Source organism: Nanorana parkeri, unplaced genomic scaffold (assembly GCF_000935625.1).
Source record: "Nanorana parkeri isolate BGI_ZX_2015 unplaced genomic scaffold, ASM93562v1 scaffold710, whole genome shotgun sequence".
In the NCBI taxonomy this organism is placed as follows: Eukaryota; Metazoa; Chordata; class Amphibia; order Anura; family Dicroglossidae; genus Nanorana; species Nanorana parkeri.
In genome coordinates this window covers 653,746-678,584 of record NW_017306978.1, presented here as the reverse complement: position 1 = coordinate 678,584, position 24,839 = coordinate 653,746, and the positions used below count along the sequence as shown (strand labels likewise).

The following is a 24,839-nucleotide window of genomic DNA, read 5'->3' as shown; positions in this document are numbered from 1 at the left end:
ACCTCTCCTCATGGTTGCTGTCCCCGGGCATCCGATCCGGGATGGGCGATGTGGCTCCGTGCACTGAGAATAAAGGGAAATCAGTACACTATCTCGCTCCGCTCTCCTCCCCGGTCTCTGAATGCAGGAAGTGATGTTTACTTCCGCATTTCTCTTTCACTCTCTGGTACAGAAACACAGATCTGCTTCATCAGCTTCTCTGGGGGTCCCCAGGTGACAGGGGTCTTAGAGATGTCTCCATAAAGGGGACCAGTCACTGTAATTTGGTATCACATAGGGGGATTCTTATGCCGCTATGTAATAGCAATAAAGTTAATTGTAAAAAAAAAAAAATGGTCACAAAATAAATACAATTTACACACACAAAAAAAAACCCACACATTTTTTTTAAAGTCCCCCTACCCCCACGTAGATGCGTAAAAATGCGTTGGGTTCACCTACACCCCGGTCAGCAAGTGGTTAATAAAAAAAAACCCTGCGTGCGCGTCTGGTTATACATGGATGAGTAATAGTCTGTTTAAAAATAAACGTTTAGTACATTGTTCTCCTATGACGCAGGATTCACAGAAAACTATTGGTTTTCTGAAGAGAGAATAGCAGGAACTTTCCATTTTTAGACTGTCTGACTCAATCTGGAATAGTTTGAATGGAGTTACTGTTCTGTTTTTATTAAAATATGTGTATGTGTAAATTTTAGCTGCTGCAACTGAGCTCTGTAAGGGTGGTGCCCTTTTTAATATCTTCCTGGAGTCTAGCTCGAAACGTCCATTTTAGCAGTTCAAAACATGGTTTGTTAAATTTTCACCAGGAAGTACTTTCTTGTTAGCTGTATAAAATATCCTTTAAAACAGGGGTGCCCATTAGGTAGATTGTGATCTACCAGTAGCTCTCAAAGCTGATGCTGGTAGATCACGGAGGGTGTGAATGGTGGCCCCTTTATTCCATTTTGGTATATTTATTTAGCTGTGCACACATGATTACCTATTACCCTGAGTCTGCTGAGCCAAGCTCCCTGACTCCTTTCTGGTGGATTCAGCTTGTTGCAAAATACAGCAAGGGGAGAGAGCAAGTAGAGACAGCCAGGAGAGAGAGATAGACAGAGAGAGGAAAGACAGCCAGGACAAAAAACGAGGAATGACAGCCAGGAGAGACAGCCAGGAGGGTGAGCGAGGAGAGACAGCCAGGAGAGAGAGAGAGACAGAGAGAGGAAAGACAGCCAGGACAAAAAACGAGGAATGACAGCCAGGAGAGACAGCCAGGAGGGTGAGCGAGGAGAGACAGCCAGGAGAGAGAAAGCGAGGGAGTTATTTTTTCGTTGGTAGATCTCATGTAGCTCGTCATTTGAAAAGTAGACCTTAACACAAAAATTGTGGGCACCGCTGCTTTAAAACATGGCTGGATATATCCCACGAGCCATGTAGTAAATGCTTCTTAACATTACTTCAGAGGCTTTATCTAGTTATTGTCACTGGAGCTCCTGGATTAGTCTGCCTGGCTCCTGGATTAGTCTGCCTGGCTCCTGGATTAGTCTGCCTGGCTCCTGGATTAGTCTGCCTGGCTCCTGGATTAGTCTGCCTGGCTCCTGGATTAGTCGGCCTGGCTCCTGGATTAGTCGGCCTGGCTCCTGAGTTTCATATTAATTTGTTCACACCTGCTTTTAAAGAAGTAGAAGTTTTGCTTTTGTAGAGTGGAATTTCTGTTTTTTTGTTTTGGGTTTTTTTTTAGAAAAGGTTATAATGGTAATCCCTAATTAATGTTAACCTATTACTCCACACTTTTTTTTTTTTGTGGTGTTTTTTTAAAAATTATTATTATTATTATTAAAAATAAATGTAATGACTGTGAACATGCTTGCAGAAGGGAGAGCACTGAAATGGCATAATCACTGTGCTGCTTCATCTGTATACAATCGACTGGCTGGGAAAGGAGAGTTCATGATTAGGAAGCAGATTGCGTGAGTGTTGATACCATGAGTCTAGTGGGAGCCATGCGTTATATTGTAGTCATGAAGAATCCTTTCAGGGGTAAAAAAGCGTGTCATGAAACGCGCGACAAACACGCATATTCGATACGCCTAGGTGTGAACCCAGCCTAAGGGCTGCTTTACACCTTTTGTGTGGTTTAGGTACAGTGGGGGGAATATATCAGCAATTGTGAGTGTTTGAACTTGCACGGAATATATTTGCACCAGATTTATGATGCTGGTGTAATGTTGTTGATAAATGAGGTTTAATAGATTCCAGGAAATAAAACTTGTAACTTCATGCAAAAAGCTTAACTGTCGCTTCTTGAAGAAGTGCTGATGGGGACTTCTTAAGTTGCGATTTGTTTTCTTAGGTGGTGCTCCAGTTTCAGACAGCACCAAAGCAAGTGCAGATGAAAACAGGTGCAAAAAAACATGCAAAAGTAGTGCAAGCTCTGGTCAAAACAGGGGCACATGTTAGACAGATTTGCACATAAAAAAAATAATGTAAGAGGCTAAAACTGTCACAATTGCTTTGATAAATTCCCCCCAGTGTGTTGCGCTCTACATGCATTTCCATTGAACCCTATCTAACATATATGTTTTGATAAAACCGCATCAAGTGTGTGTGTGTGTTTACAATAACTGGACAGGCGGTGCCAACTCCCAGCTTTCCATTTGTAAAAGGTATCATGTGGCGTTTGCAGCCTTTTGGATCACTTTTAAAGTTTCTCTAAAGGCAGTATTTGAAAATTAACGCCTTGTTTGATATGGTGTATTCTATATGTCATTGACTGCTTAGAAGAGAGATGACCATGAGGTATACAATACATCCTTGAAAGTCAAATGGTTACACCTACACATAATTTGGTGAATCTGATCCAGTTACATGGTGTTAAATTGCAGCGTGTCTTTAATTCTGGTTTTTAATTGTTAGAATGCAGCTTTCAATTGGAGAGATGCTACCCCAGCAGATAGTTATGGCCGATCTGAGTCATTGCGCTTGTCTTTTGTGCTTTTAATCTTGAACTTTCTTATATGGTTTTTGCTTTGAATCCAGTGACTTCAAACATAAATTTCATGTGACATTAAAACTTGGCTACAGGGTGACAGCATGCTATTTTTAATACAACCTGTGCAAGGCCTTGAGGCAAAATATGAAGCGTAATCACATTTATACTCCATTTCAAGTTAGTGAAGAAGAAATTGGTGTTTTGATGTGCTGCAAAAGTGTTAATGTAAAATTGTGCGATTCTTGAGCAGTATGAAGACCTTTCCTTAGAAGTATTGTTTTTGCAAAAAAAGAAGTTCTACTGCTTGTATGAAGGTATAAATAATGTTTAATATTAAAGCACATTTAAAAAAACAAAAACAAATTTTAGTCATTTATTTTTGTTTTGTTCATGTTGCTTTACAAAATTGTTTAAACCAAGGCATCCCTGTAAAAGGCAGTGTTAATCTCCTGGGTCCCCACAGCTCTGTTTCCTCCTGCTGACCTTAACTTCACGTCTGTATCCTGTAAAGCTGGCCATACACTTTACAACCATCGCACGACTTGAGTCGTTCTATGGTTGTAAAGTAATTGAAAGCTCGTATGATCTGCCCATCTTGGACAGGCAGATCGTACTTGCGATCATCGAAAGCCCGCCCCGCTGAGGGGCCAGCTTCCGATGACTCCAATGCCGCACGGGCAGTGTGCGCTTGCGCACACTGGCCCGTGCGGCATTTGTCTCCCGAGAACGCCACTAGCCGTTAGTACTCGGCGGGTTTTCGAGCCTGCTCGGGAGATAAAAGACATGCAACTGTTTCTACTGTACGATTTCCCGCGATTATCGTACGATAATCGGCAGGTGTATGGGCACCTTTAGTGTGGATGTACGAAGGAGGAACCAGTGACATCAACAAGGAAACCAGGAGATTGTCATTAACAGAAGCATCAGAGTTTGGATTGAGATGCAGGAAAGGTGAGTATGTATCCTTTGAAAGGTGTGCCTTTGTTTAAACAATTTTGTATAGTGATAGGATAGCGTTAAGCAGCTGAATGTCCCTGCACAACACGTGCAGTCTAAGGCCCCGTTCACATGTAGTGACGTATCTCGCGATTTCGCGAGAAGTCGCCGGCCAATGCTATTCAATGGAGCTGTCTTAACTCCATGTCGCTCGTCGCAAGTCGCTTCTACCGGACCCTTTTTTCGGCGGATTTTGCTTTTTTTCTATGGAGCCCGACGGAGAAGGTCGCGCTACCATCGCTGGAACGTCGCCCCGAAAGTCACGCTATCCCGGCCGCTGCAAAGGTATGTCGCTACATGTGAACGGGGTCTAAGGATGATTATCTTTAAATATACCTTTTTATATGTAGTCGCCCTTTCCTCCTTATCAACCTTTTAACATATAAGACCCCGTTCACATACCTTTGCAGCGGCCGGGATAGCGTGACTTTCGGGGCGACGTTCCAGCGATGGTAGCGCGACCTTCTCCGTCGGGCTCCATAGAAAAAAAGCAAAATCCGCCGAAAAAAGGGTCCGTTAGAAGCGACCGCAGCGCGCGACATGGAGTTAAGACAGCTCCATTGAATAGCATTGGCCGGCGACTTTTCGCAATATCGCGTGATACGTCGCTACATGTGAACGGGGCCTTAATTGTTATACCTGATTGCACACCAAAAAACATACACAATGCACTGTAGCACAGAGATATGAATGCTGTCTGCAGTACCATAGGCACATAAAGAACAGTGGATATGGGCAACTCTGAGACTAAATACAAACAATGTATAGAAAATGAATAGTAAAAGCACGCTCTGTTCCTCCCCATAAAATTCAGGACCTTGCTGACCAACCATTGACACATACCCTCTATACCCCTCACTGTTTCTGGCTGTCCAAAATAGCTGATAACTGTAGTGGGCGGTGAGCAATTATATGAAGTTGCCGTCACCAGCAAAGAATATATGAATCTTCACCTATTCAACTAAAAAAAGTTGTAAACAGTCCTATGATGATAAACTTGGTTCAGCGTATATAGATATGGTATCCAATGGGCAAGCATCCACTTCATCAATTTGGTTATGCAATGCCTTTAGGTATATGGAAGAGGCAACTATTTATGGATCAGTGCAATTTTATTACTTCATGCCTTGTCTGAGGCTTTTGTTCATTACCACTTGCTAAAACTGTATGCCTTGTTTTGCGATATATTCAATCATTGGAGTGCTGAATATCACCTGTGCCCAGCATTTGCATTTAGCCAAGCTTTAGGCATTGTATATGCAAATTAATGAAGTGGATACCATCTGTATATACACTGGTGCACTTTATCATGATATGACTGTTTACAACTGGTTTTATTTGAATTGGGGAAGATTTTATTTTCTGGTGACCGCAACTTCCTGTAACTGCTCATTGCAACAGTTTATTAGACAGCTATTTCAGACAGCCAGAAGCTGTGAGGAGTACAGGGGGTGTGAAAATGGTTGGACAATGTTGTCCTGTATTTTATGCAGCAGGGATGTGTGCGTTTTCTATTGGAGTAATTCCACTTTTGTTGAGGAAAAAAAATCTGTTCCCCTTGGGTGATCAATGTGCATTGCAAGCGTTTTAACCAACTTTTGTTGCAGTTTCCTACCTGTTTCTGTTCTGAGGGCAGGTTCACACCATTTTCCAGACCAGATCTGGACCAGCAAATGGTGTGAACCTGCCCGCAGTACCATTGCATTCACAACCAGGCAAAATGAGACATGCAGTAGTTTTCTGGTCTGGTCTGGAACGGACTGTGCTGGTGTGAACAGAGGCCAGAAATAACATAGGGATATATTAGGATACATTTTGGGACCGGAAACAATCTGGTCTGGTCTGGAGATGATGTGGTGTAAATGGGTCCTGAAGAGAAAGCTGTTTGTTGCAGCATTTCCTTTCCAAACTGATTCCCGAATGGGAGGGCCTGGGTTCATTATAATCAGGTGGTGGGCATTCTGTGTTATAATTCGGAAAAGTGCAATGTCAGCTTCCCTTTAGTAGTAATTTTCCCTTAGGGAATATCTCAACGAAAATTAAATTCCTATTGCAAGGGATGCCTTGCAATAGGACAACGCCTCCTGTTAACATATTGCATTGTTTTGTCTTTTTTTTTTTAAAGATCTAAAGCAGGGGTGCCCACAAGGTCGATCGCGATCTACCAGTCGATGGCGTAGCGATCACTGGTAGATCGCACTGTCCTCTCCTCCCGCCGCTTCTCTGGATCCCCGCTGCTCTCCCCAGCGGGGATCCAAGAAGAAGTGAAGGAACCGGCGGCGGGGGAGGGCGGAGGACAGAGCCGCTGTCACTAACTAATGCAGAGCAGTGAGGAGAGAGAGAGACGCTCGGCCAGGATCTGACAGCCGGCGCCTCTCTCTCCCCTCACTGCTCGTCTGTTCTGTCACAGCGGCTCCGCCCCCCCCCCGCGGCTGAAGTGCTCTTTTACTTCTCTTCGGATCCCCCGCTGCCTCTGCCCGGGAGAGCAGGGGGATCCAGAGGAGAAGCTGAGCCACCTTGTGCGTGGACGAGCGGCAGAGGATCGGTACATGTCATTAATATGTACCAATCCTCTGTGCAGGACAAACACTGGAGCGATCGACTGATCACTCCAGCGTTTGTAAATAACTGGGGACACATAGTACTATGTGTCCCCAGTTATAAATGAATGAACAGGATGTGATTTACATCACGTCCTGTTCATTCATGAGTTTCTCAATGGGGAGAAGCACTCTGTACAGAGGCTCCTCCCCATTCAGAAACTGCTTGATAGTAAAATATTTTCTGAATGAATGGGAAGCCTCTGTGCTTTCCATTCATTTAGAATAGAGGCTGCAGAAAAAGAGATTGTGGACTTTGTGTCCTCAATTTCTTTTTCTATTTTAAAAGGGAAATATCAAGGGGCTTTTTAGACCCCTAATATTTACCCAAAGCCCCCCCAAGAGTAAAAAAAATAAAAATAAATAATGAAAATAAAAATAAATAGTAAAAAATTAAAAAAACGTGTTTTTTTTCTTGCCTCAGGCGCAAAAGGAGCTGGCTACGGCTATGCTCCCGTGGTGCTCGTGCGGCTGCCGGCTGAATGTGTCAGACACTGCAGATGGAAAGGTGCAGGACACCCCATGTGCAACGTCAGCCACACAAGCACCACGGGAGGATAGGGCGCACTGGAATGTAAGCCGGCCGACTCCCTGCGTTCAGGTGCGGGAGGGGGTGTGGAGCTGTATTGAAGTCAATGGCATCGCCCGCATTCGTAACGCAGGCACATTAGTGCCTGCATTCCGGTCCAGTGCGATCTGCAAAAATAGTGCTCGCAGAATTTTTGCGGATCGCACTGGACTGGAACACAGGCACTAAAATGGCTTGTATAACAATTATATGTGTATTATCCTTTACTTTTCTATATATTTATATGCAATAAAATGTTATATTTTCTTAATTGGAGTCCATGTCATTGGTAGTACCCATATCCACTGATCTTCGGTTCACATTTCATTTAATTTGTGTGGTTGCCTGCCTGTAATGATTTATAGGGAAGATAACTCTATTTATTGTTATATTTGTCTCTGGATTTGGCTATATACTTTTTGAATCCATATTTATATGAATGCTCTCTGCAATGCGATGGTAAAAATAGTTCTGTGAACCTGTGCTTCCTGCATTGTGGTGAGTTGACAACCATTGCCTTGCACAAGTTATGGTGTGAACAAGCCTTTACCTAGTTAAGAATCACAGTGATTTTATTTTTTCTTTGTCTTTTAGTTGACTAAATAAATCATTCATTGAACATAACACATTCTCCAGGTAGTTCACCATGTAATTGCCATTCAGCTTTTGTCAGATTTTGATTGGCAAACGGGCTGTTTTACATAGCACAGTGCAAAGTATATGTTTCTATTGAAAAGCTTTGCACTATGCATAGAGAAAAGCATGTGCACACAGAGGGTTTGATTTACTAAAGGCGCAAATAGGCTTTTCACTTTGCAAGGGAAATTCTTCAGATTTCAATCATCCAATTATGTACTAGCAAAAATACTGCCTTTTTGCCTTTTTTTCCCTTGCACGTGATTGGATATTCACTACAAGAGAGTTCACCCCAATGGGCTCCTCACCAGTTTTATATAATATATATATATAGATAGATAGATAGATAGATAGATGGATAGATGGATATATAGATCTCTATCGATAGATAGATCTCTCTCTATCTATCTATCTATAAAATTTCCCCTTACGTGTGATTGGCTGTTTGCAAAGGGAAATTTCACCACATTCACTAAGCTAAGGGGTAAAAAAAAAAAACCTATTTGCATTCAATTAATAAAGTCAAGAAAATTTGGTACAGCACCTGGCAAAAGGTGAAAATTGCTTTAAAAATATAACTTGACAATAATGACTATAAAATATGTATGTACTCAAATAAATTAAATGATAGTCTTTTTATATAAAACAATAGTGACTTAAGAATACTTTTTTAATGGTATTGTTGAGACCTTCCAGAAAGTAATTGCACTAGAGATTCTAATGACCTTTTCTAATATTGGAGCAGTCGTTGAACTGCTAAATCCTTCAGACTTAAGTTCTTATCCACGCTGCAAATAAGATTTGACCTTTTATTACGTCTGCCAAAAGTTCATTATTAGAAGATTTTCAATATGCACTAGAAATGTACTGTGGAGCTTACATCTGTCAATGGCCAACTGTATGAATAAAGGTGATTTAATCTCTTTGGTATTGGGCTGGTTAATTGCTTTTTGTTTAGTTTTTTCTTTTGCTGTGCCAAGTATGGTAGCTTTTTGTGGTTGCTACAATTTTTACTATTTTTTTTTTCTTCTCCAGGAGTTGCCTGCAGTTGAAGAACTGGCCATAAACCTACCAGATGATGTTGAAATAAAACCATTTGGAAAGGTTTCCAGCATCATTGATCAGCTAGGTATTATGATGTTATCTTGTTGAACAAACCAAATATGGAGCGTTTTTGTTTATTGCTTTTATATTCATGCTCATTTTGACCTGGGAGCAGTTCTACTGGGGCAGACTGGGCTGGCAATTACAACTAAGCCACGGTATTAAGCCATGCTTATTTAGTGCAAAGACCTGGCATGCACTGGAGTTACATCATCGGGGCCCAGCCAATCAAGTGGCTGATGACTGGAAACCTGGAAATGGACAAGCCGAAGATGGAATTTCCAGAGAGGGAGGATCATGATGTTGCAGGGGATCTGTTTGGGAGAGAAGTCTTCCATAATGTACTAATATGCTGTGCATACTAGCACGTTATGGCTTAAAAGAGAACTATGGAGTAAGTGTTTTTCCCCATAGTTCTCTTAAGGTTCACGGGAGGACATATACTATCGTCCTCCCGTGACCCAAAGCTCAGTATATCGCGAGCTACAGCTCGTGGTATACTGAGACCGCCGCAGCCAGGACGGATCCAGACATTTCTGTCGAGATCCACCCAGCTGCGTGAGTCACAGCTGCCTCTGCCTATTTAGAGGCCGGGCCCAGCTGTACCCGCCCCTCCCCCGTCCATTACTCCAGCGCTGACAGATCAGAGGGGGGGCGGGGATCCCTGCAGGGACCTGTGACTAAGTCACGGCTCTTTGCAGGGAGATGATTGAGAAGTGAGCGACGGTATGTGTTCGCTCACTTCCCGATCTATTGAGCCGACATGTGACAGTTTCATTGTCACACGTCGGCTCAAACTATGAGGATGAGTGATTTTCACTCACCTTATAGTTCTCCTTTTAATGCTCCTGTGTTTAACTAAATAAAGCCGGTAGGCCATGTTGACTCCAAGGGGGGGAAATAGGTAATTAATCATATTTTCAGTTATTACTGCATTGTTAATCTCCTAAATTTGCTCTCAGCTATGTAGTACAAGAGCCTGCCTGATTTGTAACAAATTGAATGGATAGTTTAGAAGTATCCTTTTATATTACATACTTTTGGTAAATGTAAAGTACATTGTACTAAGACTTTTACATAAGTTTGTGTAGTGTATATAGTCACCTTTAAAGTAATCTGATATGATTTACATTTGAATACGCTTGCTTATCTATATTTTATGTAGATAGGTATGGATTAGCCACCAAAAAGAACTCTGGGTGGCCCTAAAATGCCCTTATTTGTAAGGTCTTTATCCCACGTGTGAGGTGCCCCAGTTAACAAACCATTTTAAATGCAGGTGTCTGCATTACTCAAATAACAGCATATAATCTCAGCTTTGAAGACTGCCCACCACATCCCTCCAATGCAGTCCATAATTGTATGTAAAATCTAATGTATTACTTGATTTATTATGTTTTTATGAGATGTATGTGGTTAAAGATCTCTTCCAACCTCAAAATTGTTTCTTAGCAACAGTGCTCTCATGGTAAATTCCATTTAAATGAACCTACGGTATCATAGTTCAGATATCAGATCTAGCTTTTAGCACATGTTGTTTGATGGAGCATGTAAACACTAGCTGACAGACTCCCTTCCAATTTTTTCATCATACTTTTCCCCTTTAATTGTTTCTTTAAACAATGGCTGGACACAGCGTCATTTCTAAGCAAGCCATAATATAAAAAAAGCTTCTAAATGTACCTGTACTTTATAGTTCTGAACTGCAAGCAGTAATTACAGACCACAGGGATGGCTCAGCACTGCCCAATCTTTAGCACAGTGTACATCTCTTACCTTTTGCTCTAATTGTTCATTCATTTTGTGCTGAACAGTCTGCAGTACTTGTGTATTGCTTCATTTGGATGCTTTTATTCATGTTTATTGCTTGCCCTAATTATGTGTACTTTTACATGCCATTAGATCAGTCCTGTAGTTTTATTTGGTGGTTGCAAATGCTGGGGAGAAAGTCCTGTAAATTGTGATTAGCACAGTTGAGTGAAAGGCTAGTTCTTGCAGAGACTGAATGTCTGAAGGCGAGTTATAATACCACTATTTTCAGATAAGAGTAAGCTGTATTGCCCCAAACCCAATAGTAAGATTTTCAAGCTTTCATTTTACTATGAGGGTTAAATCTAATTGGTGGCAAAATAAAATGGACAGTCATTTATGGTACATAATATCGCAAAGCAGGTCTTCTCTGTGATAAGCCTCATAGTGTAGCTCCATTCCAGGGCTGCATGCTGGTTCTATAGAGATAATTTCCCATGTACTCATTATTATACAGAAATGTAGCACACACTTTACACAGCCGAGGTCATAGGAACTTATTGAAGGGTGTTCTAGATGCACTAAAACAGTTCTTGCCTACATAGAACACAACTTACTCTGGTGGTTTTGGAATACTCACTGCAAAGAATCAAAAAGGTCCATATAAACCACACTATAAACTGTGTACTTATATCAGAGGGTGAGATGGGTAGGAGCCTGAAGTCAACATATGTTTAGCATCAACCAGTGCTTTATAAAGACACATGCTACCAAATATAACTGTTTATTATAAAACACAACTTTTATAAATAAGCACATAGCCATTCCCTCTGCTAGTTATGTGCCCGTCCTCCTACATGGCACAATAGAGGTCAAGAAAAGCAAAATGTATGTAGACTGCATCTTTTAGCCCCACCCACAATCTCGGTATCTTTGTTTCAGGAGGACTTGTTATGATGTAAAGAGTCAGCAACAACATAAGCCTTTATTTCCAATTGCCATACCAGCCATGTTGACCCAGTGATATCAAAGAGAGCAACTTGTTCTTTCGCTATGACTCACTAAATAGTTGTAGTTGGCACGTTTCTTAAAATCGTATTATGGATGTTTCTATTACTAACCTTTTATCCTCAGAAGCTCATTTGAATACATTAGTGCACTCTTACTTTAAATAATATGAACCTTTAAGACAGTCTCCAAATTTGGATTGTTTAAAAATGGGGTTGGTGGAGTTTTATGGAGGTGGAAAGTTTTTGCAGTCTGTTTTGTTTACAAAAAAATCAGTTACTTAAAAAAATTAATTTTCTAAACTTGCATTTAGCATGCTTTTACTTGACTGCTTGTGTGTTTCTCCCCTCAGTGATTGTTGAATCATTACATGACATTCCACCACTAAATGAGGACACTGTTGTTTTTAATGGGAATCGACTTGCTGTTGGGAAGGTGAGTTACATACTAGCTGCATTTTAAACCATCTAAAATAGTAGCATATGGACATTTCCCAGCTGTATTTAAAATCATATAAATTAGTGCTGTGATAAGGGTGACACAAGACTGACTTTGGACACTGTTATTTCATTAAAAAAATGTGCTGCATCTGTTTTGTTTCCTGTGCTAAGCAGAAAAATGAATTGTGAAGATTACCAATAATATTTGATTTTTTTTTTATTCATTTGGGGTTCCAAAGGGTTAGCTAGAAGCAAAGCGTCTTAATATGTTATCCAAAGAGATAGCACAGCAGAGCTGCTGGCTTTAAGGTACAGATTTGTCTTAATAAAACGTCAGACTGAACATTCAGGTATGTAAAGATGGGGAAAGTGTGGAGCTCTAGACTACTTCATGTCTAGTTTGTAATTGAAGGTGCATGGTCTAGTAGGTAGCTTTTTAGTGCCACTCTTCGAAGATGGTCACTTTGAAACTGTAGAAGGATCTTGGAAGACAAAAGCGCCAATCCACAGGACTTTTACTTGTGGAGTGGAACTTTTGTTTTCCAAGCTTCTTCTAGTATATGGTAGGAATCACTGGTAGATAGTCATAGGGAAGATTTACTGTTGATAAGCGTGTAAACAACTTTAATCAAAAAAGCAAACTCGGAGCCTGGAAAATGTGAGATGCTGCCTAAATTCCACTAGCTGGTTCAGGAGTTAAAGGAAATCGATGAATGTGCTACACCTTACATTTTACTTGACTACATTTTTTTTAAATTGCTGTCCAAAATAAATGTAATAAAGTGACAGCGCAGATGCCTTCGATCACCTTCGTGACAAACCTTAGTTTACGTTGACATTGGCTCTTTTATTAGCCAATTAGCACATTTTTTAAAGTTTCCTAAAATTTTGATTGAAAGTTTAATAAAGCATTTTTTGTTTGTTTTACTAAATAATAACACATGCATATATCCAAATAGCCTTTTATTGTGGGTGCAGAATTTGTATATGAACAGTTTCTCAATAAATTGTTGCTGAATAGACATAATACTCCTGCTTAGTTTTGTAAATATTTCCCCATCTCTTATGCCCCTACTTTCAGAATGCTGTAACAATTGTAGCCATAGCTAATGACATTGTAATCAAGTTTTGTTTTAGGAAGCCTCCAGAATGTATCTATACATTTTTTTCAATCAGAATTCACACATTTTTTTAAATTGGATTAAGTTGTGAATCCAGAGTTAGTTACGTAGAAAGCATTTATAAATAGACCCATTAGTGTTCAATATAATTTAATTTGATCTTAATTTTATAGCGTTACATATTTAAAGTTAAATAGACACATGGTCATCAAGTTGTAAGTATGTATGTATGAGACCCATACCCCTGTATATTTTCACTGAGGAATACATCTAAAGTGTTTTTAATGCATCTAGACTCTCAGCTGATACCATGACCTGGGGAATGGAGTTCCACAATTTCACTGCTTCACAGTATTTTCTTACTGTGAGTAAAAAGTATTACTTTTTTTTTCTTCCAATCTCTGCTATTGGCTGTGGTTCCACAGGTTTATAACTGTCTAATATGTTTGTATTGTGTTGGTCTCTTGTAAATACTTTCTTGCAGATAATTTTTTGGGGATGTTTTTCAATTACGGTAGAATTCAGGTGTAATTCTGCTAACCAGAAACCCGTATTGTGTCAGTTTTGGCCACTGATGTCATTGGGGTCTTCTGGCTTTATTTGCCTCTTATACATAGATGTCCAATAAACCCTTAAAAATATGAAATTTAATTGGAGTATCTAACCCCAAAATAGATAGAGATATATATATATATATATCTATAGATAGATATATCTCACAGAAGTGAGTACACCTCTCACATTTTTGTAAATATTTTATTATATCATTTCATGTGACGACACTGAAGAAATCATACTTTGCTACAATGTAAAGTAGTGAGTGTACATTTGCTGTCCTCTGTAAATAACTCAACACACAGCCATTAACGCAAACACGCGTAGGATGTGCCTACGTGCAAAAACTAAAATTGCGCCACACATGTTGCATATCGTTGGAATGAGATCAATAATTCTAGGCCCATCATTCACTGTTAACACTAAACTGATGTGCCGCAAAAGCGTTGAAAGCATCGTCTATGGGAAATTTTGGTTATTGAATTTTTTTTTGTGGTTTCAGGGACGCACGCAATTTTAAGGCTTGACATGTTTGGTATCCATTTACCTGGCGTGACCCCATTTTTTATATTTTACCAAAAGATTGGGTAGTCTGTTTCTGTGCACTAAATTTTTATTCTACAGCGCCTCTGTTTTCAGAAAATATAGAATTGTTTGGGGGTCTGAAGCTGTTTTCTAGCCAAAAAATCTGATTTTATCATGTGTGTGCAAATGTAAGAAATTGCTCCGGACGGCAAGTGGTTAATAATTGTAAAACAATTGCATAGAAGAACCAGCAGATGCGCCCAAATATAAATAAAAACAATTCTAAAGAAAAATAAAGGAGCTATTGGGCAAGCAGTGATACAAAATCCTTTTAATGCAAAGTAAACTCAAATACACATATGACTGAAGATCTCTTTTACCCTAAAGCAACTTCCCATTGTGAGATCAATAGCAATGATAATGTTGTTATCTTACCACAAACAATTACTTGCACCAATCTCTACATTGTCAGTACCCATACCTTGTAAACAGATGTAAGGGTTAAAATGCTAACAGTACATCACTGGATGGACATGCTCATACCATAACTTACCATATACCATAATGCATGGTAATTTAAAGGCTCTCTTGATTTGGAAAACAAACACCTCTCCCGGGTGGTCATTTTCCTAAATGATTTTAACACCTTTTTTCAGCATGGGGTAAGCTCATTCCAGGCTCTTTAAAATGAACTTGTGCTTTGTTCACAGGGTCTGTGCCACCCTCCCACCTTTCCTTTGCTCCATGCCACTTGGTTCAGTTGTCGGCAAGGAAAGGATGTCTGTCAGCTCTGTCGTTCCATTTAAAGCTTATAGGATATGTAAACCCTAGCATTGAACTTCTCATTTGCTCCCATTGGTCTGTTAAATATACAATTACAATAATTTTGTTATATCTAACCAAAATTAACCCTGCCCGTACTGTGCTGGCAGATCTTATCTTAGATTTAAACACTGTTCTAACAAAGGGTTAAAGATCAAGAAGCATTAGATGTTAATGAGTGGCAATGTAGTCTGTCACCCTTTGTCTTGGGGACAGACTTGTTCACGACTTTTTCCGCTTGTAGTCTGTCCAAAGAAACAGCTAGGAGGTAAGAAATATACATTTTTAGGTATGCCTTGTGAATGAGAACATTTGAGAAACCCCACTGTATGTTTGTTTTATGCTCTTATTCACGCAGCATACCCAAAAAAATTACAGAGAATGCCCAAAAATGTTTTCTCTAAATATATTTCTTACCGTTTTATATGTCTTTGGTGAAGGCCTTTGTGTAGTTTGCAGGCTACTCTGAGCAGTTTCAAAAGTGACTGGATTGTCCTACTCGACTTCCTCTCATCAACATGCAATGTGTCTTAGTCTTTAACCATCTGTTAAGACAGACAGTGCTCAAATCTAGTTTACAACTGATAATGATCTGCCAGCACAGTACAGACAGGGTAGTAAACATAACTTTGCACATCCCTTCTTAACATTTTATAGGGGGGAAAGCTAGGTAGGATGTTCAAATACTTGCCGTCTGCCCATTGTAAATAAATGGATGGACAGCAAGGTCCTTCCAGCGGGTGGCTGTAAATATGCAGCCTTTTTTTTTGCTCACTCGCACGGACAGAACACACTAACAGTTGTACATAGCCAGTAGCAGCTGTTACATACAAGCGTCGGGCCTCTGTGTGTTCTATAATCTGTCACTTTCATGCGATCACAATTGGCGGGAACATGATGTCATGGGGTCAATGTGGAGGTTGATGATTGGCCATTCTGATTAGGGTTGGGGCTATATGTTAGCTGTATTTATATGCACTTACACTGTATGTTTTACCTGACCAATAAATAGACGTATTTTGCAAATTTGGAGTGCCGGTGTCTCTGCTTTAGCTCACGATTGTTACGGCTGCCACCCGTTGACTACCGCAGCACCCAATTCTTGAAGGGATTTACGCAGTCAGGAGTGCGATGGGACCATGGACTATCTGTAGCAGCCCAATCACTTGTATGGTGCCCAACAGTGTGTGCCCCTCTTTCAGCGCCCCCCCCCCCTGCTGTAGCCAGAGAAGAAGCTGAGGAAGCAGATCTGTGCTTCATCAGCTACTTTGTGGGTCCCTAGGTCTTATAGACCCCTAATGTCTCCATAAAGAGGACCTGTCAGTGTGCCTGTGCTATCACATAGGGGGCTTGTTATGCCCCTATGTGATAACGTTAAGTGTAGTTAAACATTTTTTTTTTTAAGTGCCTCACCCCCCACATATATGCAATTGTAAAGATGTGTTGGGTGCACCTACATGCAAAAACTGCAATTGCCCCACACGTGTTGCATATCACCGTGAACATTGGAGTGTGAGCAATAATTATATTGCCATCAATCACTTATAACACTCAACTGATGAGCGATTAAAAACCTTTTAAATCATCGCCTATGGCCAATTTTGGGTATTGTATTTTTTTGCGGTTTTGTGGGCGCGCACAATTTTAAGTTTGACATGTTTGGTGTCTATTTACCGACATGACCCCATCTTTTTTATTTTACCAAAAAAATTGGCTAGTACTAAATGTTTCAGCATAATGTAGGGGAATGTTTTTTTTTTTCTTCAACATTTTTGGTAATTTTTCCTTTTTAAAATAGTAAAAAATTGGTACAGCGTTGCATGAATGAATAAATGTCAGTCAAAGTACTGAAGTGCTGAATACTGAAAAATGGCCTGGACAGGAAGGGGGTATAAACACCCCGGTCAGCATTTGGTTAAACACGTATAAGGCACTTAAAAAAGCAGCAATTTTTTTTTTGATATGCGATATCAAGTGTAACAGATAACAAACATAACATAGATGTTATCCCAATTTGGTTGCAAATGTGGAACTACACTCTAAGCATATTGGGGTTTAATTGCTAAAGGAGTAGAGCCTGGTAACGTAAGTGAATGCCTACTTTGTAAAATGGGTGTTGGCAAAAAAAAAGATGAACTCATTCATGTGCGGGAGAACGTCAGCCAGATTTTTGCTAGGGCATGATTAGTTAAAGTTACCATATCACCTTATTTACAGTATTCACAGAACAGCTCTTTGGTAGGTAAATAATCTGTACTCTGGTAAATCTTACCTGTTCTACTTTTATGGTGCACATTTAAAAAAAAAATGTTTCACTTGTGGATATAGAATTATTTAGCATTAATGAAAAATCCACTTAACAGTTCTTCAAATTTTCGGAATGTTTTCATATATTACAGCACGAAATGGGGTAGACTGGCGCTGCAGTTCACGTTCTTCATCTTAAAGCGAAGACCGTACATGGAAAAGCCTTAACACAAACAAGTAGAGGACATTAATCTGAAAAATTTCATGACGTTCTATATTTCATGAGCATGTTTCTATAAGGCTATCTTTGTTTGGGGAGTGCATTGTTTTAATCTGAACATGGTTGTTTATACATAGTGAAGTCAAGGTAATAAAGCACTATTTTGTAACTCTTAAGTACAGAAGACTGTTTTTACTTATGTTTAGCTGAGAAAAGGCTGATTTATTTGTTCAAGTCATCCTACCCTTCCTGAAAGAGGACTGACTTTTTCAGCAGGTATAAATCAGTCTGTAATCCCCTATGGTTTCTTGGAACGTGCACAGCTCTGACTAGAAGATATTTTTCTTTTTTTTTTCTCTATGCTTTTCTCCTTCCTTTCCAAGGAGTGAAATCTAATGTGAATCAACTGTGACTAGTGATTGGCACAAGTTTTCTAAGTGCATGACCGGAATTCCTGTAAAAAAAATTAATTATGGGAAAAGTGTTCTCTTGGGAAGATCTGTGATGTATTATGACAGCCTATTTTTTTCATTTATTCTTGGAGAATAGATAGTGTCACAGCAGTGACTTCATTCTATTACATGGTTATATTTTGCCCTTTTACCCTAATAAGACTGCTAAAAAAAAAACAAAAAAACAGTTCTACCTTAAAGTAATACAAGCTATCGCTCTACGGTGCACACTAATTAATAGCAGTTTTTACATAAAGGGGGCAAAGCAATGTTCTCCCATGATGTGCAAAGCAACAGGTTTGCTTTAAAGAACTCTGGGCAAATAAAATCTTAACCTTGCAGTAGAGCTGCCCCCGCACTGCAAGGGTTAAGTGCTCCTTTTGTCTAGGGAGCTAAAATAAGTTATACTCACCTAAACCATGATCCTGGCTGGCTGTTAGACCGGTTCCTTCTCCCTTGCTCCCCTTCTGCTGCAGTAGTCTAAGGTACTGGCAGCTAAATGGTACAGTTGGGGTGAAAAAGAAAGGGGTGTTTGTGCTACTGAGGAGGGTGGCATTAAAGTGAGATATTGCTTTGCACTTCACTACAGGTAGTTTTATTTTTCTGTGTTGCATTTAGTAATGGGGTTATGGTCATATTTGGATTTGAAGATTACTATATTTGTATGCATTTTAGGTAATAGTAGTTTTTGCAATCCATCTCCAAATTCCATTTAGTGAGATACCATTAAGGATTATGAGGAAGATTGTCAAGTTGGACACAATATTTAGAAGTGCTATAATGCCTTTTAAGTCTATTAGCTAGTAATAAATCCTGTTTTTATAGTTAAGGGTAATAATGTGTTTAACTTAATCTTGACTCCCTTCCCCATGCTAACAATACCACTTTGCACTTGCCTTAGATCAGACTGTCTCAACCAGAGTGCCTTCTGGCTTGGGTGCCTCAAAATTTTCACACAGCATTTCCACGGTGCAGGCAGTCGACCGCCAGCACCTTGAAAATTAAAGATGGTAATGCAGGGACACAGGGATCCATTTAGAAAAGAACAGAAGTTCACCTACGTCTGGGCCTGCTCCGCCTCCCCCCTCTACCATACTGCCACAGCTGTGGTTCCTGATGTAATGGGGTGTCTCTGATCTGAAGGTGGCTCCTGATGGAGGGGCCACCCATCATTTATTACTTTGTAAACATTTACGTTTCTTACATTTTAGACTGTGGTGCCTCGAGATTTTGCATACCATTTAATGGGTTCTGCGACTGAAAAAAAGTTGAGAAACAGTCTTAGATCTGTGGGCTGCAGGGGCGGTGTTCTGGTCTTTTTCTCAGCTGCTTTAATACTGCACATGCATGGCCCAAATGAAGAAATGCAGATTCTGCAATTCAGGAAATTTACCTTTTCTTGTTACAGTATTAGGCAGAGATAATAATGGAACTTTAGTCAAGCCCCATGAGGGTGGGACATGCTGTCTCTTTGCATAGACTATGGGACCTGTGATTTCTGATTTGCACCTGCAGGTGATTTTGTTCCAGGTCATTGGAGAAAGGATGATGGCAGCCCAAGGTATCACACTTAAAAATGAACCTGTCAGGATGTGTTGTGTGTCTTTTTTTTTTTTTTAACCACCTTAGTATTGTAGCAATTTTTTTAAAAATGTTTGCACACACACCTGCTAAAATCTGAAAATTGCTTTAAACCCCTATTCGGTTATGTATTTCCTGAAAGCAGAGTCCCTGTAGAATAAAAAAAAGATTTGCGCAAATGTTTATACAAACTTTTAATTTTTGTGTATTTTAGTGCACACAAACACAATACCCATTTTTTTTGTAAAAAAATAAAAGATGGGATCACGTTGAGTAAACAGATACCAAACACATGGTATGCGTTAAAATTGTGTGCGCCCGTGCAATTATTAACTCGAAATTGTCCATAAACAATGCTTTAAAAGCCTTTACTGCTCATCAGTTTACAGTTAACAGCGAATTAAGGCCCTAGAATTATTGGCCTCACTCTGAAATTTGCGACAAAACCCAACGTGTGGCAAAATCATCGTTTACATTCTTTATTTTTTTCCACTTAACTTTATTGCTATCGCAATGGGGGTAACAAGTGATAGCGTTTTGGAGGTGACAGGTTCTCTTTATGGAGACATCTGGGGTATATTAGACCCCTGATGTCTCTCCTGCCCTCCAATACAGTTGATCACGCATAAGAATGTGCTTGATCGCCTGTGTACCTGGCATTTCAGCCAGCTTTTGACAACTCTGAAGCAGGAAGCTCTGTTAGCACAGTGCTCCCTGCTTCACTGATCATAGAGCAGATCGGGGACTGGACATTTCTTGGTCTGCTCCTGCTCTCCATCCTGACACGGTTTGCTGTGGTCCAGGCCCCCCAGAGGAGTGGGGAACCCCCTAAAACACAGGGGAGGGGGGCAGCACATTAGCAAGTTGTTCCAGCTGAAAAAGAAAATGCCAAAATGCAACAGCAGCCAAAATCATGGTACAACAACTTCAAGACAAGGACGTACAAGTACGTCATAAGGTCCTGAAGTGGGTGGTTTGTTAGTATTTCCAAAACAGATATTTTAGTGTCTGTTACTGTAAAAATAAGGTATAGTAAGGTATATTTTGAGATACAAATATTTTTTTTTTAACTACTGATTTATGATGGATGATGTACTGTACATAGATCATGGGTTGCATGATCTATGTACAGTACAAATTGAAGCACTGTGAATAATCATTAAGATACAGTTTGGTCTAGGAGAGCAGTAATGAAGAGAGAGGTGTCTTTAGAGGATTAGTACAATATAAACATCTTGATTTCTTGTAGACAGTCAATGCAGACTGCAGGTAGAATCAAATGGTTAGTTCTATCCACTGGAGCTGCATTAGGAGAAAAAAAAAATTTCCTTTTACAGTTTATATTGTATTTGTGTATATATTTTTTTGCTGCTTTATTTTAGTGATTTTTACATAGACAATATTGATAGCCCCTTTGTAATGATATTGTTTTTTTCCATGCTTTAACACTAGTGCCATTTGTTTGTTACGTGGCTATAATAAAGTGGTCATAAAACGGGCTCGAGATAAAGATGTAAAATATCCTCCCACTCTTATCAGTCACAAAACAAAAGGCGCTCTTGAGCTGGAAGCCAGGTTATAATAAAGAGTTGTTGTTAATGTATGTTCCTCATGCTCCTAAAACAGTGCCAGATGGCTGACACCAAACCTTGTTCAGCAAGCGATATGATTTGTGTTTACATCCAATAAATTTCTTAATTATCAGTTTTAACCCCTTTATTTCTTTTTATTGGCCTGACCATATTTGTTCTTAGTCATGAACTTGAATATTTTGTTTTTGATCACATCAGGTGTTTTTTATTTTTGTTACTTTGTAAAAGCATGTGTCACTTATGTATTTATTGTAATACTAGAACAGTCTATAGTAGGGCAATAATAATAATAATAAGGGTAACCCGACCAAGAAGGGAATGACCTAGAGCCATGAAACTTAAATTCTATTCCATATATTCACCCCCAACTTCAACACACTTGTCATACTTTTTCTTAAGTTTCCTTAACTCTTCAAAAATTATTCTGATGACTGGTCATTGTAGTATTGCTCTACTGCTATCACTTACAAATATTTAATCCCTTTCAAATAATGTTTAAAAAAACAGGTGGATCAAGATCTGGTGAGTGGGGGGGATGGTGTATGCACTGAGACCCCACATTCTGCAGGTGGTGCATTGCAAAAAGGAAACACCTTTCCACAGCTTCCCTCTGTGTTTTTCTTTCAATACCTTTAATCCGCACAACAAGTTAGAATAGTATTCTTCATTAAAAGAGAACTATGGGAGCGCAATGCAATTGGACACTTCTTGTGAGTGATACCCTCACCGACCGCTCTGGATAGACCATACACAACATTTGAGAGCATGCGTCGGTAGTACCCCCCTCCCCGGCACGATATCTCGATTTTATATATAACTTGCTGATTCCCCCCCCCTCAGGACTATCTCCCGCCCTTTTTATTTCGGTGAGAAGAGGACTTGAACAGGGAACTCACCCCTACCCAGAGAGACAATGTTCTAGCTATTGCTCATAAATCTTCTATTGCAAATGATTATCAAGAGGCAGGGTACAAAACTCTCATGCGTTGGTATAAGGTTCCAACCGTTTTGCGCAAGATTAATGGCTCTGTTTCTCCTTTGTGCTCGAGATGTGGCTCCTCCCCAGGCCCTTTTCTGCACATTTTCTAGTCGTGCACAAAATGACCAGGCTTCTGTAACACAGTAGGGGAAATAGTGGCGCAACAGACAATGGTAGACCTGAAAGATAACCCTGCTGTCTGCCTATTACACCTGACCAAGTGCTCTCTTAAGTACAGATCCTCCCTCACGGTTCACCTGATTAATGCTGCCAGGGCTTGTATTCCACTGCTATGGAAGTCTCCTCATCCTCCCTCTATTCAGATGTGGCTTTCCAAAGTCAAAAATAACTCCAGGATGGAAGACCTGGCTGCTTCCTTAAACACTGAGGAGAAATTAAATTCTACTTGGAGCTCCTGGGTGTATTTCAGGTACTCCGATCGCAATCTCCAGTACATGACATCATTGTCTTGCAGATTCTATCTTGCACGTTGTGTGGGAGATTGGTGCTGGCCGCTCAGGGGTGATGGAACATCATATGTCCCACTGGCTCCTGGAGCAGGAGCTCTTTCTTTGTCCTCTTCTCTTCCTTCTTTCCTTCTATTCTGTTTTTTACTTTAACACTGTTATCTACATTTCTTTTGCACTCTCTCTTCCTTATCTACTTAGTTTTACCCACCTGATTTTGAGGCGTTATACCATATCCCAACCCTTCTCCTTTTGAATGGACATTCTTCGTTCTTGTTATTGATAAATGCCTAAGTACTGATGGCTCTCATATTGGATATGTTCGCTTATGCTGATCATACTCTAATGGATGTGCACATTTATCTTTCAATTCGTATGCAAAGCAGTTTTTACTTTTGTTTACTATTGCTTACTGTTATCAGTGTTGTAGATACGTTTGGATAGTGTTGTAGATGGCTTGGATATCGATGTTTTGTGCTGTCATTGGTATACTTTTTTGATTTTGTTTTATTAATAAAGAATTAAAAAAAAAAAAAAACTATGACCCAACCTTTTTTTGCCATAGTTCTCTTAAGGGTCACAAGACGACATATACTACTATATTGACTGACAGTCGCCCTTTTCTGCAGGGAGATGATCGGGAATTAAGCGGTATGTGATCGATCAGTTCTCGATCAATAGAGCTGACGGGTGATAGGTGCAGTGTCACATGTCTGCTCTAAGTATGCGTATGGGTGTATTTCACTGTCCCCATAATTCTCCAACTGTTTGGCCCTTTTTCAAATAATCAGTCATGAAAATACCTTCATTAGCCCCCAAAAAACATGGCGATGAGCTTTCCAGCTGATTTTTGGTTCTGAAATTCCTTTAAATGTGGAGAACCCAAGTCCTGCTGGTCCAAAGATTGCTTGGTCTCCCCCATATACTGTAGTGGTGTAGCCCAGTTTTATCAACAGTGATCATTCTAAAAAGAGTATCTAAAAAGTTCCCAGGATATCTAGTGTCTCAGCAATTGTTTTAGCTAAGATTCGCTAATCTGCCAAGTCATGCCCACAGTGACTTCAACTTGTGACTTCAGGAGTCAACACTGTTGAATGCCTCCCAGTTCTTGCTGCATCTTCAAGCAGAGAATATTTCTTCATAGTTGAGTTCGACAGGCACTTGCCACTCAATGTTTCATCATACGCTCATGGATTTCTTTTGGAGTTTTCTTCTGCAGACACTTTATGGCGGCCTGTAGTTCAGCACTTTAAAACATCTACACTTTTTTTGTTGATATGAAAATTATCTGGGGAAAAAATGAAAATTGGGGCTACATTCCTGCACATTTGCATTTTGCAATAAAGAAAGCACATTTCTTTCCAGCTACAATAACACAATAATACTCAGATATTAGGAAGTGGGTCAAGCTGAGAACTTTTCAGTACCTCTTTGTAATCATAAACGCTTGCCTACCGCTGTATGTTTTAAAATGGAAGGTTGGTGGCCGTTTTATTGTGGAGTACCGTTTTTTAAAACTGCATTCTGTTTACTACTTGTTCATGTGCTGGGCATTAGACAGCACAGGTCATAGGCAAAATAGAGTAAGTCAGAGGTCAGGTGCCTTGTGTTTGCTGTGATGACCTATCACAAATATAAACTCTGCAAGTGTTTACATTTTATAGGTCTCCCCTTCCACTCACTATGGATAAAGGGAGGCATGATGATCTTCTGAATCAAAGATTGAATGAATTAAGGATAGGCAGCAGCAGATTTGATACATTTTAAAATGTGATAGTTTCTTAAACCTTTCACCCCTCCCCACCTCTCCTATACATCTTATCTATCCTATATCAACACCTTTGCCCCCCTTATCCTGCACGTTATGTTCTCCACCCTCCCACTGTATGGGATCTGTACATTAACCCCTTTATCACCTTCTCCCTTTGTGTATGACCTGTAAAGTAATGATGCACTGTTTCTATTGCATCAATACCATGATTTAACCACCTCAATACCAACATGTTTGTTCATTTACAAAAATGTGTGACAAATAATTAGATCACCTTGAATTGTACACTTTCAAAAGGGGGCCATTTTGAGGCTCTTTGTACTGTCCTGGCATTTTTATTTGATACGTTGTTTTATAACAGAAAGCAAATGAAACAGCTTTTTTTTTCTTCTCCAAAATGCCCCCCCCCCCCCCCCCCCACGCACACATA

The 24,839-nt window shown here is 39.9% G+C and overlaps 1 protein-coding gene across 2 annotated transcripts in view; it reads left to right on the top strand.

Moving 5' to 3' along the window:
- The window catches only part of NAF1 (nuclear assembly factor 1 ribonucleoprotein), a 61,455-nt gene that overhangs the window by 21,085 nt on the left and 15,531 nt on the right, over positions 1-24,839 (top strand). For both annotated transcript variants that reach the window (XM_018563911.1, XM_018563910.1), the window contains exons 3-4: positions 8,812-8,905; positions 11,990-12,072. In XM_018563911.1, the coding sequence (XP_018419413.1) occupies positions 8,812-8,905; positions 11,990-12,072 (177 nt within the window). The remainder of the gene's footprint in view (positions 1-8,811; positions 8,906-11,989; positions 12,073-24,839) is intronic.